Source organism: Podarcis bocagei (assembly GCF_964188305.1).
Source record: "Podarcis bocagei genome assembly, chromosome: 7".
Lineage (NCBI taxonomy): Eukaryota > Metazoa > Chordata > Lepidosauria > Squamata > Lacertidae > Podarcis > Podarcis bocagei.
In genome coordinates this window covers 28,065,424-28,080,971 of record NC_138132.1, presented here as the reverse complement: position 1 = coordinate 28,080,971, position 15,548 = coordinate 28,065,424, and the positions used below count along the sequence as shown (strand labels likewise).

The 15,548-nt window shown below is 44.6% G+C and overlaps 1 protein-coding gene across 3 annotated transcripts in view; it reads left to right on the top strand.

Moving 5' to 3' along the window:
• Positions 1-15,548, top strand: part of CNKSR1 (connector enhancer of kinase suppressor of Ras 1) — a 31,300-nt gene that overhangs the window by 2,796 nt on the left and 12,956 nt on the right. The window contains exons 3-10 of one of the 3 annotated variants that reach the window (XM_081204057.1): positions 395-597; positions 1,623-1,707; positions 7,470-7,511; positions 8,816-8,935; positions 10,279-10,338; positions 11,217-11,288; positions 12,936-13,070; positions 14,168-14,253. In XM_081204057.1, the coding sequence (XP_081060183.1) occupies positions 395-597; positions 1,623-1,707; positions 7,470-7,511; positions 8,816-8,935; positions 10,279-10,338; positions 11,217-11,288; positions 12,936-13,070; positions 14,168-14,253 (803 nt within the window). Of the gene's footprint in view, positions 1-394; positions 598-1,622; positions 1,708-3,825; positions 4,036-7,469; positions 7,512-8,815; positions 8,936-10,278; positions 10,339-11,216; positions 11,289-12,935; positions 13,071-14,167; positions 14,254-15,548 lie in introns of those variants that run through there. The other 2 variants (XM_081204058.1, XM_081204059.1) reach the window with 2 other exon arrangements.

Genomic DNA, 15,548 nt, shown 5'->3' with positions numbered 1-15,548 from the left:
TTCATAAAAAAAATCTCCAGCATTTTCATGCAACACTAAACACAGTTGTGCAGTTGTGACCACCTATTTTTGTGAGCAGTTTCTCCTAATATAATGCATTTTTGTACGTTATTTTTACCAATATCTTCATTTTTCTGCATGTTTCCCCTTGCTATATGTAATTTTTTGTAAGCATTGTTTAGCTGGGAAACTGCACTGCAAAGTTAAGAGAAGTGTCAATTTCAAAGCATGGCTGTGTTTGAGTTCTCGATTTGAAAAGTGCAAATTTGGTTTAATTTCTCCTTTAAATGCGAACTGAACCAAATCCCACCCCCCTACTTTGAGTGAAACTTAGCTGTATACAAGCCTTTGTTTCCTTTAGTGAGGGTAGCTGGGCTTGTTTCCCTCTCCCTAGAACTATGACCTGGCAACGACCAACCTGCAGGTGCTGACTGAGAAGCTGCAAGGCATTGTAAGGACGATTGAAACCTTCATCCTGAGCCATAGAAAAGTTAGCACCTACGATGGATACACTATGCAGAAACCCTCCTCGGACCTCCTGGGCTGTGTGGTGGAGCTGATTGGCGCTGCAAAGGGTCTCTTCTTATGGCTAAACAGGTTGTCATGATCATCTTCTCCATTCCCTTTATTTATAATGTTCAGGCTGTGGGTGCTGTTTATGCCATGGAAATGGCACCTGCCATCCAAAAGAGCAAAGCTGTGTGTTTGTGAATGAATCTCCCAAACAGTCAAATGAGGACTCTGTGGTCCTGGAACACTGACTGGCTCTTAGGGGAGAACGGAAAACAAGTTGGGAGATGGAATGGAGTGGAGTGGCTGGGATCCTGAACAGTAGATTTCCACGCTGCAGCGTTTTGTCACAGACCCCATTGGTGTAGACCAGGTGTGGGAACCTTTGGCCCTCCAGATGTTGCTGAACTATAGTTTCTATCATTCTTGGCTATTGGGCATGCTTGCTGTGGATGATGGAAACATCCAGAAGGCCAAATGTTTCCCACACACAGATACTGCTTCTTGTTATCTACTTTGGGGCAGTGGAGAGGAGGTAGTCTGTACACTGAATTAACTTAGGAAAATAATATAAAAGGGCTGGAGAGGGGAAAGGTTTCATGCAGATTTAAGGGAGATGGGTGTGTTGAATGGAAAGGGTTTGGGAGTGTTTAAATGATGATTCACTTGTAGAGTTCTGTACCCGAGGGAAGATAAGGAGTAAACATTGAGCTTGTGTCTTCATCTCTTTGGTCTGAGAGAAAAGGTACCAAGGGAAATTGGAGGTCCTGTGTTCAGCTTCAAACACCCACTGGCTGCTGGGCCAATGCCGGAGCTTGGCATAATCAAGTAGGAGGCCATTTTTTCGAGAGCCAAATTGGAGCCAGATGTCAGCAGTTTTTCAGACTGTCTATGAGAACATAGGAAGCTGCCATATACCACGTTAGGCTGATGGTTTGTTTAGCACAGTGTTGTTTATTCTTGCAGTGTTTCTCTTTTCAGTGCAGTATTACTTACCTGTAATACCAAAGTCAGGTGGAGAGTAGACAGAAATGGTAGTAAAATGGGATCTCCGAGTATCAAGTAGGAGGTATTGGCATGTAGGAAGCAGGCTCATTTATCTTTTCTTGCAGGTATCTCTTCTCCCACCTAAACGATTTTTCAGCCAGCAAAGACATCATCTGGCTGTGTGGAGATCTAGCAGAGATTATGAAAGTGGTAAGTTGTTCAAAGACAATGCCTATAATGTGCATTTTCTGGAAAGCTTAGCTTTGGCCCTCTCTGGGAGAAGAAGTGCCTATTTGTGCCTCCAGCTGAAAGTATTCTGAAGGCCAGAATGTCCAGTGGGTCTTTGACTGCCATAAATCTTTGTACTACTATCCAGAGGTGAATAGCTGCCCTGCAATGGCAAGGCAAGTGACTTGGGTGTGCTGGCTCTGTTGGGTCTTCTCTAGTCCTTTCTCACTCTTAGCAAGCTGGGCTTACATGTTTTGGGGGGCATTGGCTTTATAGATGCAGGTTGTGCTGTGACTCCAGAAACTGACACCTGCTCTATGCTGCTAATTCCATTTGCTGGGAATCACAAGTAGGAAAAGCCCTGCTGATTTGGTGTGCTCAGATCCTGTTTGCGGGCTTCCCATGAGCTGAATGCTTGACTTGAAATGAGTTTGGTCCACAGGAGGTTGTGGACTTTCCAACACTATGTGAAGAATTCATAATTCAGCATGCTTTAGGAGGGGTTGGACAGATGTTTTTCCCAAATATGTGCTGTACCCTATGATGATTTGCTGACGGCTCACTACAGATGGAGATGCACCTTATCACAGGCTTTCCCCATATGAAGGACACACCCAGACTATCATGTGGTTTGGTGAAATTGAAGCTGGTTTTATTTTTGTGCCTCTTGAGCTGGTGTTATGCTCCCACACCATGGCCACATACTTAACTGAAGCCTCACCCTGGGACATGGTGAGTTGTGATCCAGTTACATTGTCGAGAGCGTTCGTAAGACTTCCTCCGTATGTCCCAAATTCTTTCCCACCAACACACAGAAAGGCAATTTAATATTGATTTCCTTCGCTCCATTTGGACAGTGCACCATAGGTTAGAACACATATCCTGATTTGAGCCTCTCGGTGTACAGGTGATCAAACTATGATTTCATTTTTGGTATGTTTGGCATTCCTGTTTCAGGGGAGGAGTAGCAGACCAACTATGGTTTATCATTTCAGGCATCCACACTACAGCACCTCCTTCATTTAGGTGTCCCTGTGTGTATTCTCCATTCAGTGCCTGAGGCCTTATTCGGAGTGACAAATGTGGTTCAAAGAGTGTCTTGCCCAGTTGAAGAACCTAATTGTGAAATACTGTACCTTCCCTAAGAAGGCTGTGGTTCTTTATTCTTTTTGGTGTTTTAAACAGAACATGCATGGCTATGAATTTTCTTTTCTCCTTTCTATCTAGCTATCTTTTAAGTGTTCATGTGATCTGCTTTTGTTTGCTGTTATAGTAATTGGAAGAAATTACTATGGTGTTTTATTTTGTTTTTTGAACTTTGTGTGAAGTGTTTTTTTGTGTTAAAATGTAACTCATTTGGAGTTTATGCTTATGAGGAAAAGTGGGCTGTAAGTTTGAATAACAACAATAATAATCAATAGGGAAACTTCATTAACTGTGGTTTGGTGTGATTTCAAAACTGAGGTTGTATAAACACCATACATTTAAAACCTGCCCCCAAGAATGTTGAGAACTGTAGTTTAAGGGTGCTGGAAACTATAGCTCTATAGTGCTAAACAGCAGTTCCCATTATTCTTTTTGAGAGAAGGTGCTTTAAATATATTGTATGTACATAGCTGAGCTGTGTTAAGAAACAGTCTGCAAATTGGCCTGAAGTTTAATGAGCCTCCTGCAGATACTATTGCATCAGGAGGTTTGTTTTATGATGTAAGAACTGGGTCAATCCTTCGGAACTCCCTTCCGCAACATATGAGACAAGTGCTGTCTCCATTGTCATTTCATTGTTTTTTTCAAAAAACCTTCCTTTTACAACAAGCCTTTTAAGTGGAGATTCTTCTCCCGGTCTGTGTGTGTGTTGGATTTGAAATTGGATTGATATTTCTATTGTTAATCCCTTAGTTTAGGGTGTTTCCTAGGAAACTGTTCAGAAAGGAAATAAAGGCTGTGTACGTACTACACCTTTAAAGCACATTCGAAGTACGTTCCCCCCCCTCAAAGAATTCTGGGCCCAGTAGTTTGTTAAGGGTTTCTGGGAATTTTAACTCTGGGAGGGGTAAACTTACAGGGCCCAGAATTCTTTGAGAAAAAGAACATGTTTCGAGTGTACTTTAAAGGTATGCTGCTCCAGAAAGATGGTCGCCCCCATGTTTGGGTCAGAGAGGCCATCCATCTGTGGGTTGTAAGGTGCCAAGCTCTGTGGCTCATTGTTGGCTGACAGAGGATGAGACACCCTATTCTGAACTTGAATGAACTGAGGGAAATGGCAGCTGACCAGAAATGGGTGGGAGGAGTGAGACCGAGAAGAGTGAGGTAAACAAAACTGGACGGGGGTGAGGGAGCGACTTGTTTTTTGTAGAAATAATCCAGTGAGTCACGCTTTGGGATCGGGGTCAGGGCTGGATAGCTGAGTTTGGGGAATCTCCATTTTTAGTTGGATGTAGCCCAGTGAAAGGAAGCATATGCGCTGAGGGGAGACAGAGAGAAAGTCTCTTCAGGGAAGCTTTTACAGGTAGGCACAGCGGTAGGTAGCTTCTTTGTAAAATGTTCCTTCTCTGTGTGACCTTCTGCGATGGAATCTGTGGAATGAGCTGGAGGGACTTGATGACAAATGGTCCTACTGGAAAATCCCGCCAGCTCTAGATGAGAGCATAGGAAAGGAAAGAAAGTGTGAAGGTCGTAATAGCAAGAAATTGTCAAAAGCTCCATGCTATAGATTTCTTAAAAGAGCTGGGAGCAGAGGGGAGGGGCGTGAGAAGGTGTGCCATGTTGCAGAAGAAACTAAAGAATCTGGCTTCTTTATCTAAGTAGAAGTAGCTAGAAACTTGAGGTGAGTTCCCCCCTCCCATTGTAGCATTATAAGTGGAAATGTTTTACCTCTACAAAAACCATTTGATCTTTAGGGGTGCCCTACCAGGTGAATGATATTTTATGGCATTTTGAAGCAAAGGTTGTGTGTGTGTGTGTGTGTGTGAGAGAGAGAGAGAGAGAGAGAGAGACAGACAGACAGACAGACAGACAGACAGAGAGAGTTTGTGTCTTTTTAGGGCTGTATACACCCTGCACATTTGAAGCACATTTAAAGCACACACACACACACACACACACACACACACACACACACACACACACACACACACACACACCAAGAATCCTGGGGGCTGTAATTTGGTAAGGGAATTGTAGCTGTGTGAAGGGTAAATTACAGTTCACAGGATCCATGGAGTGGGTGTGCTTTAAATATATGGTGGGCATGCAGCCTGTATTGTTCGTTCTGTAGTGCTTTTAAGATAAAAAACATACAAATGACCAGGAAAGAAGAATGTGCCCAACTCATTTTGACGGATGGGAAGGGAAGCTGGGAATGCGGTGGGAGAAGGTCTTCATTCAGCTGTGATCTGCAAACCTTCTCCGGCCTGTAGGGTAGGGCTTGGATGTGTGTATTCTGAAATTTTCATATTCTTTCATAGTGTCTCTTAGTACTCTGCTTTTCACTCTTCCTTTTTTCCCTTCCCCACTTCCCACAAGTATTTGTTTTGTTTGTGCAGTTGGGTTCCTGTCATTAGTATTTGCTGGGAAATCTGAGTCTCTGGTCCTGAGACTTTGGGCTTGAGCCTGGGAGCCTGAGGGTGGTGCATGTTGGAGAAGGGGGCAGAGACTTTAAAACTTAAGTGTTTGTATTTTAAAGAGATCTCAAGACTCCTTCTAATTGTGCTGCAGTGCAGGATTGTTATATCTTCAAACTGTCTCTATTTAACTGGAACAGTCTCTGAATTCTAGCGCCTGTCCCTGACAATGCATTGTCTCCATTTTGTCCTTTTGCTGGAAGCATGAATGAGAGCCAGTATGGTGTAGTGGTTAGAGTGGAGTTGCACTAGGACCTGGGAGACCCACGTTCAAATTCCTCACTCAGCAGTGAAGCTCACTGGGTTATCTTGGGCCAGTCTTTTTCTCTCAGTCTGGCCTACCTTACAGGGTTGTTGTGAGGATGAGATGAGGAGAGGGAGAACTGTTTGTGCCACTTTGAGCTCCTTGGAGGAAAGCTGGGATATGAGCTTTGTGGCTGTTTGGGGTTTTTAACTCTGGTCTCCCAGGTCCTATTCCAGCACTCTAACTAGTGCACTTTCTCTCTCTCTCTTTTTAAAGGGGGGGGGGTCTAAGGTGATATTTTAAAAATCCATTGGATCAGCATGTGGTGAGCAGAACAGAAAATAGTCATTTTACCTCCAGTATAATTGCATCCAAAAACACATCATTTTGTGGAATGTGTACCTCCCTCTGAGATGTGTGCATGGCATTACTTGGAACCTAATACCCTACGTTAACTGGGGGAAGGTCAGTGTTTGAAGATAAGATGCCCTAGTGTGATCTTTCTTGATCCTGGAATACCATCGAGTGGAACACACATGATTGATGACTGCGCAATCTTTCTGGCTATCATAGCTGAAAGCCAGATCCCTCAGGGCAACTTGCCTCTAATGCACACGCATGCAGATGCACGCTTGTGCACATTTAAGATGCCATGTGTGCACAGCTTGATGAGACTTGCCTTGAGTTGTGGATAGCAGATGAAAAGACAGAGCTGTCCTCTATAGTACAGCTTTCCTCAACCTGGTGCCCTCTAGATTGTATTTTGAGCTACAGTTGTGCTGGACTGGGCTGATGGATGTTATATACCAAAACATCTGGAGGCCACCAGATTTTGGAAAACTGTTTTAGTCTCTCTCACACCAAAATAAAAACCCTGAAATGCATTAATGGTGTTCTTATTTTTCTCTGTGTGTTTTTAATGCTGCGGGGAGAATGGTCAGTGGTACTCCATGTAGAAAATATATCCATCCCTTGACCCTGAGAAGGAAGCTGAGCCAAACCTAGGATCTAGTAGCCATTACCCACCATTCTTATGGCTCCTCCAGATATTCTGTTTGCTTTAGCATTCAGCTTGATTTGCTTGCACAAAACGTGCATGGTAGTTGGAATACTGTATGCCCAGCCTTTACTGAGTGTTCTTCTGATTTGTTTGCAAGGCAGTTATCTGACAATGGACATTTATCCTGATTTGCTTGCAGGATTGTCTACACATCTTCCTGTTGATCATTTGTTCACCCCACACATTTTGGGGCATTTCCCCATCACTTTCCTAACTGCAGAAAGTCCTTTGGGGCCAAGCACTTTAATTGTGCAAACCTAAGTTTCTGGTATGGACCTGCAAGATAAGGACTGCCTGGAGGCACCCAGAGTTAGGTGTGTGGATAAAGCAACTGGCGGGGGTAGACATTGGAGGGAATTAACATGCAATCTGTACTGCACCTGCGCAGGTGAGCTTGTTTCCCTGGTCACTAGTACACTCAGAGAGAATCCCTGCTGCTTTTGAATGAACAATTGCTTCCAGGCTGTTGCTATCTTTGGGTGGGTTTCAGTTGCATACTGGCGAATTCAAGCTATCCAGTTAGTGTTGATTGAGAGGTCTTGTGCAACAAACCTGCTTCTCCAAAAAGATCAGACTTTTCATGATAAGCGAAGTGATGAGGAAAGTGTGGGATCACACTTGCTTTGATGCAGCAGCATTTAACTTCCCCATAAACAAATCAAGAATGGATTCTCATTGAATAAACAACCTTGTCTAATCTCCCTGCAAACAAATCAGGATAAATGATCAGGTGAACAGGTTATCTGGAAGGACCCTAGTTCTTACCTGTTTCTGGGAGAGTTTGAAGAGTCTAGCTTGGTTTTCTTTGTACTTGCAGGACTGCACTGTGTCTGAGAGGGAGGACCGGATTTTACTGATTGTAAGTACTGCAATCTGCGGATGGAATGCGCTATGAGATGAAGCCTGATGTGGAATCTTGCTTTAAATTCTTGGGCTGACAGCTATTTTTTGGGGGGTGGGATGTTCGGGTCCCTTTAATCTAAATTGGACATTGTCAAGTACACAAGCCCCCTCAGATGGCCAAGTATGTTTTACTGGCATGAGAAATGTGTCTGCCGCCTCTGTTCTGGACTTGTGCACACCAGGGATGTACAGCAGAAAATGTTCCAAAACAGCATATTTCCCATTTCTTAAGTTCATTAGGAATGATGAATGCATGCCAACTCCAAGCTTGACAGTTTCAAAGTTTTGCTTTTGTTTACTAGATACAGATAAAACAGCTAAACTAGATCATGCTGTAGGACCGGAGTTCAGTGGTACCTCTAGTTACGAACTTAATTCGTTCCAGAGGTCCGTTCTTAACCTGAAACTGTTCTTAACTAGAGGCGTGCTTTCACTAATGGGGCCTCTTGCTGCCGCTGCGCCGCTGGCACACGATTTCCGTTCTCATCCTGGGGCAAAGTTCTCAATTCGAGGTAACTCTTCCAGGTTAGTGGGGTTTGTGACCTGAAGCGTTTGTAACCTTAGGAGTTTGTAACTTGAGGTACCACTGTAGTTGATATGATGCCTTCTAGATATTGTTGGACTACAGTTCCCATCATCCATGACCATCGGCCATGCTAGCTGATGAAAGTTGGAGTCCAGCAACATCTAGAGCGTACCACATTTTGGAAGCCTGAAACAACCTATTGAGATATATATATATATATATATATATACTGAATAGTGTGGAGAGTGTGAACTGGGAGCAATTATTTTTCTTTCAAAATTGAACACTTGGTGTAATCTAGGTAAATAGCATAGTCTTACGATGGAGTAAGCTGCATCAAAACCATATTTATCCCATTTGCGAGACAGCAGGAGACCGGTCTGCATTATGCTTCCTGGCCCAGGTCACATCCACACCATACCTTTAAAGCATGTTGATTCTCACTAAGAACCCTGGGAAATGCAGTTTGTTAAGTGTCCCGGGAATTGTAGCTCAGTGAGTTCCCAGGATTCCTTGGGGGAAGCCATGACCATGAAAGTTCTGTAAATGTGCTATAAATTTATGGTGTGCATGTAACCTCCCGGTTAGCAAATGCATTTTTAAAAAATTGGGGTAGGGGAAGATCTAGGAGGATCTTGTGCCTCCAATTGCATATGTTCTTACCTTTGTCAGAAGGTTCATAATCCACTTGGCTTCTTCTAAAAGAATGAGTTTTCTCTCTTTGCGCCCTGCAGGGCAGACACATCTCAGGAATCTGCGAGCACATCTTGAATTACAGTCCAGCTGAACTCCTGCATCGAACTGCCATCTTGGAGACAGTGGAACTTGTGGCAGCAGGTCCAGAGGACAGTCTGGTGAGCCTGCCAGGCTATTTTATTTTATTTTATTTTGCAAGGCTGTCGCAGGCAAAAGAGCTGAGTGCAAAGCCCCCACTCACAGTTATAAAGTGCATATCCAGCACTTATAAAGGCGGCTGTGATATTTAGCTGCTCCAACATGAAATAAGAAACAGGAGCAGGAAATCAATAATAAATAACAATCACAACAACTAGCACTTACTTACCTACCGGAGGGGATGGGAAAGTCCCACAAAGCAACATGATGCGGCTAAACAGCATTTCGCGCTGCTCAGCTTTATCTGTACTGACTGGCAGCGCCTCTTGAGGGTGTCAGGCGGAGTATTTCTCAGCCCTACCTGGAAATGTCAGGAATTGAACTCAGAACCTTTTGCATGCAAGGCAGGTGTGCTGGCCCTGAGCTGTATGGCCTTCCCTGTTTATGTATGTCTGTCAAAGCTGGGTTGGCAAAGTAAAATGTCACGTCCCTCTCCTGCAACCTGGAAGCCCCCAGAATAATTGTCCTTTATTGAAAGAATGTTGACCTTCATCACGGGCAGGGTGAATGAACTCTTCTCCCTCCTCCCTTTAAGTTGTCTTAAACAGAGTCAGGCAGGGATGTTGTTGGGTACTTAAAAGCAGTGAGCCCATGACATAAAATTGCTTCTGGGCAAATTAAGACAGTTGGAACTTCACTGTTACTGTGCTCTAAGCACACCTAGCTGCCCTGTAAACAACGGGTGTTTTTAAACAAAACAAAGATTATAGAGAAGAAAGGACAGGAGATCTGGGTGCCAGTGCAAAAACCCCAGGGCTCATGCTGTCTGCCCCCCCACCCCCACCCCCAAGACAGGCTTCTAGTCAGTTAAGCCCATCATTGTCTGTTCTGCAAACTGATCCTTTTAACCAGAGATACTGGGGATTTCACCTGCAAACTTCTGCATGCAAAAGCAGCTGCTCTGCTGCTGAACTACAACTCTTATTCTGCTGATATAGCAAGATGCCTTATACTGAGGCAGGCTGGGAAACCAGGGTTCAAATCACTACTCGGCCATGAAGCTCATTGGGTGACCTTGGGCCAGTTACTGTCTTTTAACCTAGCCTACTTCAGGGGTTGCTGTGTGGATGAAAATGGGGAGAGGGAAAACCATGTGTGCCACCTCGAACTCCATGGAGGGATAACTATGTGAATATTTATGGGTCTCCAAAGCCTCAGATACGGGTCTTTCCCAGCCCAGCCTGGCATTGCTGGGAACTGAACTAGGCAACTTTTGTGTGCGTAGTTAATGCTCTTTTACTGAGCTAAGCTATCTTCTGCCACCATCTCAGTGACCATTTCTGCTACATCTTTTCCTCTGCAGGGCATTGAGATTAAGTCCTCGCCCACCTGTCTCCATTTCATATCGGGAACTGCCCCAGAGGTGAGTCAGAAAGAAGATACAGGGGGTTATTTGTGTCTTTGGGGCATTCCCAGACTGTCACTATATTTCACAGGGATTCGGTTTCATGCTGGCAAATTGAAGATGCACAATTATAGTTGACTGTGGGAGGTCTTGTGCAACAAACTTGCTTCCCTGAAACCTCAGACTTTTCACGCTAAGGAAAATGCACTGGAAAGTTTGGGATAAACACTTGCTTTGGTGCAACGTCATCTGTCCTCCCTGTGAATCAACTGGCATAAATGCTCATAGCCAGCATCACCTCATCTCCTCGCAACAAATCAGGATGAATGCTTAAGCCTTGAAACGCACTCTGGGTTTTCCCATAGGGAAGAAGGGAGCATTAACTTAGGTCCTAAAATAGTGCCCTGCCCTGCCCTGCCCTGCCCTGCCCCACCACAGTGACTTCAGGTCTCTGAAATCAGCCTGTGTGGGAAACCTAGCAACTCATCTAGAGGTGGGGGAGCTCATATTTCTTCCTCAGATTGTGCCAGCCAGAACGTGGCTTAGCCCACCTGCTTTGCTCCCCCCCCCCCCGACAGTGACTCTGCGTCATCCGAAGCTTGGCCAAAACCTTGGCATGTGTGTGTGTGTGCACGCTGTTCAGCCCAGCTAGTTTCTTCATTCCTTTGCCTCCTTGCTGAGCAGGAATTACCCCAAAGGTCAGAGCTTGAAGTTAATACTTAATCCCCTCTGCAGCAGCTCCCCAGCCCTCCCCCAGTCTCAACTTTCACTGTCCAAGAAAGCTGCTTACTTGGATTTGTCGAAGAGTGAGAGTGTCCAGGTTGCCTCCTTCTCCCTTCCAGCAAAGGAGATCTTGACGTGTTTGTTTGTTTGTTGCACGTGTTGCTTCCTTCCAGTCCCCGGCTGAGCACTGCAGCAGCGGGATCCTTCCGGGGGATGAGATAGTGCAAGTCAACAACCAGGTGGTGGTAAGTGTGGGCCTCTTCCTCATTTGGCTCTGTGGCTGACTACTTGGGCAGGACAAACTAGGATGCTAAGTTGGCTACTGCGGTGGGTCGCAGCCAAATTCAATGGGTCTTCATTAATGCCAGGCTCAGATTTTCCCCTCAGTGCTGCTGCTTGACTGCCTTGTCTTGTCTTGATGTGGGTTTGGTAGTAGTGATAGAAAGTCATGGAGGCAGAGCATAGCCGTCATGGCTAGTAGCTGTTGATGCCTTTATCCCCCATGAATTTGTCTAATCCTCTTTCAAAGCCATCCAGGTTTCAGACAAATTTGCGAAGAACAAGATAGGCTATCGTGCTTCACCTCCTTAAAAATGGCAATTGGTTGCCTCCTATAGGTAAATTTGCAGCTAGCAACTGGTGAGTGCAGCAGCTCAGGTCTGTAGCCAGAAATATTGTGGTGGTGAGGGAGCCTAAGGGTACATAGAAAGTTACCGTAATTAATTGTGTGACACGTCAGTAACAATTTTTAAAATAAATCTTAAGTGCCTAGCGCTTGCCAAAATCAACAAATGATCTTCTGGCATCTTAAGACTAATACATTTTAATGTGGCACAAGCTTTCAGGGGCTAGAGTTCCCTTCATCAGGCATATGAAGTGTAATCCTCAGTTGCAGATAAATGGCTGCAGAGTGGCTAGTGTTGCACGTGGAGTAAGCAGAGGAGAGAAGGACCTGAAATGCAAATAGTACAGATAGTGGAAGTTCTGTTTGAGCTAGAATGTGTGCAAGTTAAGCAGGGTGGTCCTCTACAACAGCCCCGAGAGGTGATAAAACAATCAACTTGGCAATGCTGAGTTAACTACCATAACCTTTGAATGGGAAAGGAAACTATTATCTCTATTGAGACCCAAATGAATAGATCAAACTTGAGGAATTGCAATTCCATTTCCTGTTGGAGCCCCCCACTCCCTTTGGAATTCCTTTAAGATCACTGACAGAGTATGCTGGCACACTGAAATGTTTTGGGGGTTTTTTACTGGTTTATAAATATTGCCAGTTCTGTCAGTGTTTTTATCCCAGGGGTTTGCATAGGGCCAGCCTTATCATTAGGCATTGTGAGGCAGCCACCTGAGGCAGTGGATATGGGGTGGGGAATGGTACTGATGTGTTGGAGCAGGATTGGCCCATGATGTTTCGCTGCTGAAGTTTAACAGTGTGTGGTTTAACAATCAAGCCCTCTCCCCAGGGAACTCTGGGAATTGTAGCTTTGTGGAGGGAGCTGAGGCCTCCTAACAACTCAGCACCCTTAGTGAGGATTCTTTGAGGGAGGTCATGGCTGTTTAAAGTGGTATGATACCACTTTAAATGTCTAGTGCAGATGAGGCATATGACTAAGCTAGCCTGCTACTGTTCCGTCACCGGTGTTAACATAAGATGTGCCCAAGCCCTGAATTTTGCAGCCCTCGTTTAACTTAATCTATTTGACAATTGTTGTTTTTATTTACAGTATTTGTAAACTGCCTTTCTACATTGGCTCACCAAATAATAGTGTAGTTAGATAGATAAATACAAAAATATTTCAAATAGAATAATGTTGAAAAATGTGAAACTTAAAGAAAAGCACTTTGAAGCTAAAAAATATTAAAGGCAAGACAATCTGTCAACCATGTAGGTGGGCTGGACCCGGATGAATCTGGTGAAAAAGCTTCTTGAGACATCAAGTCAGGTGACTTTGGTGCTGAAGAAAATACCACTCGTTTTCCCAGTGACTCCCAGTTCCCCTGAGTCTTCTCCTCTACAGCCGAAGGTAAGCGAGGCCTAGAACAGCCCAAAGGCCACATTTCCCTGTGGGTACTGCTCTGGGGAGCTGCTTCCCAGTGGTGGGTGAGGCCAGAGGCAAACATGGGCGAAGCAAAGGACAGGACTCTTACATTGTACAGTAGGCAGCATTCAATCTACAGGAAAGTCAAAGGTTTTTGCACCTCCATATACCTCCGTCCTGCATCCAGGCATACAAGAGGCATTATCCCTATTCAGGGACATATTCCAGCCTAGAGCAAGCACCTGAGGACCTCCTGAAGCTGTCCCATGTGGTAAACCACTGAAGCTGCCCCATGTGGTAAACCACTGAACATCAGCTAGCAGCTTCTCAGATCCTGGACTGACTCCACCTCCATTTTTTGGCATAGGAGCCTCCTGGAGAGGAGGTTATGCACTCCCTCCTTCCCTGGAGTTTTTAAGCAGAGGATGGGTGGCCACCTGTCATATATGATTGAGTTGAGATACCTGCATTGCAAGAAGTTGGACTAGATGACCCTCAGGGTCCCTTCCAACTCTATGATTCTATGTAAGGGGTGTTTATCTGATTACTCCCTGTATAAGTCCTGACGACAGCTTCTAGAGCCAGATCTACCACTGCTTATCATCATTATCGTTGTTATTATTATTTATTTCCCTCCCTTCAACCTAAGGTCTCAGGGCAGGTAACAATATTAGAAATGGTTGAAAACAACTTAAAATCACAGAAAGAAGGTGGGTCCTAAAAATATTCACCTCAGGTGTCAAAGGCCAGGTGAAGAGGTGTGCCTTCAGCATTGGATGAAGCACAACTAGGGTAGTCTCCTTAGACCTTATCTTTACAGCTATGGGTTGCTTACTCTGAAGTGAGCAAAAAGGAAATTCAAGGGCTTCAGAGTCTTAGTAATCTCACATTTCCAAATAAATCTGTGACTAATCTTTGCTCGTCTTTGTCAGGCTATTTTTGTTTTTTTACGACTCCCCTGGAGTGTCATTTCCGACCCAATGGAAAGGCGAAAGCAGCATCTCAACAATATACAGAAGGCACAGTGTAGACTGTCCCCTTGACTGTAACAGATAGGTGGCTTTTGTCTGTTCGTTCCATAGGTGCTGGAAGCTTTGTTCGATGTTGTGGAACCCCTGAGCTTGCGCAGTGATGAGTCTCCGACTAGTTTTGCTTCTTCGACTTCCAGGTTAGGAATCCAACATTTCTGGGGATTTTAGGGTTTCGGGCCTACTACTGTGCTATCTAGATATTGACATGTGGACTGTGGGTCTGGTCCATCAAGGATTGCTTTCCCTATCACAGAAAGTGTGGTATTTTTTGTGCCGGGGGGTGGGGTGGTGGGCAGCAAGTTTGCTGTACGAGTCAGCTTTAAATGCTCATCTCGAATTTGCTAGTATGTGGTCAAATGCCCCCCCAAAATGGCCTAAGTTGGTGGGTCATCACTGCACCCCTTGGGAGCAAATTCTGTATAATCTATGACTTAGAAGCTGTAACAAAATCTGCAACTCAGTGAGTTCTGATGATGTCACACTGTACTCATACTTTCAGTGGGAACGAAACTGCAAAGGGTCGTGCTGGAACTTGCCCAGGGAGGGGGCATTCTCTGGTTCAACGCGCAGATGGAGTATCTCTTGAATAAATTAGTGACCTTTCCCCTTCCTGTTGCGCAAACCAAGGTCTGTCCGAGTTAAAACATCCCAAGAATAAAATATTTTCCATCCTCTTGGCCTCTCACTCAGCAGAAACTAGGGGCAGAGGTACTGAGAAAATCCCTTTGTGGTCTCATGCTGCAGGGAGGGCTATCTTGAGGGCTGTTGCATGGAAGATGGAGCAAGCTTGTTTTCTCCTGCCCTAGAGGGTAGGACTTGAACCAATGGCTTCAAGTTACAAGAAAGGAGATTCTGACTAAACATCAGGAAGAGCCGTTTGACAGTGGAACAGACTCCTTCGGAAGGTGGTAGACTCTCCTTCCTTGGAGGTTTTTAAGCAGAGGCTGGATGGCTATCTGTCATGGATGCTCTAGTTGAGATTCCTGCATGGCAGGGGGTTGGACTAGATGACCCTTGGGGTCCCTTCCAACTCTACAGTTCTATGATTCTATCTCAGGCATAACCAGTGCTTTTTTTCTAAAAAAAATATTTAGGGGCACTCTCATTTTGACTCAAGAAAATCACCAGTTTATAGTTTAAATTGGGAAAAATAAATACAGTAAAAAGACAAAAGGACAAAGATTCACAAAATGTTTAGGGGTATGCATACCACTGCGTGTCCCCCAGGGGAAAAAAGCACAGGGCATAACCATTCTTGTTTGAATTTTGCTAGAACCTTGAGAGAATTAAGGATTGTAATGCTTCAGAGCACACACACTGCTCAAGAATTTCTTTTTGGGACCAGAACTAATCTTAGTTTTCACCCATGAATCTACTCCTGGTTCCCCCACCCTCAAATGTTCTTCCTTTCAGTAACCTAATTTGGAAGTTG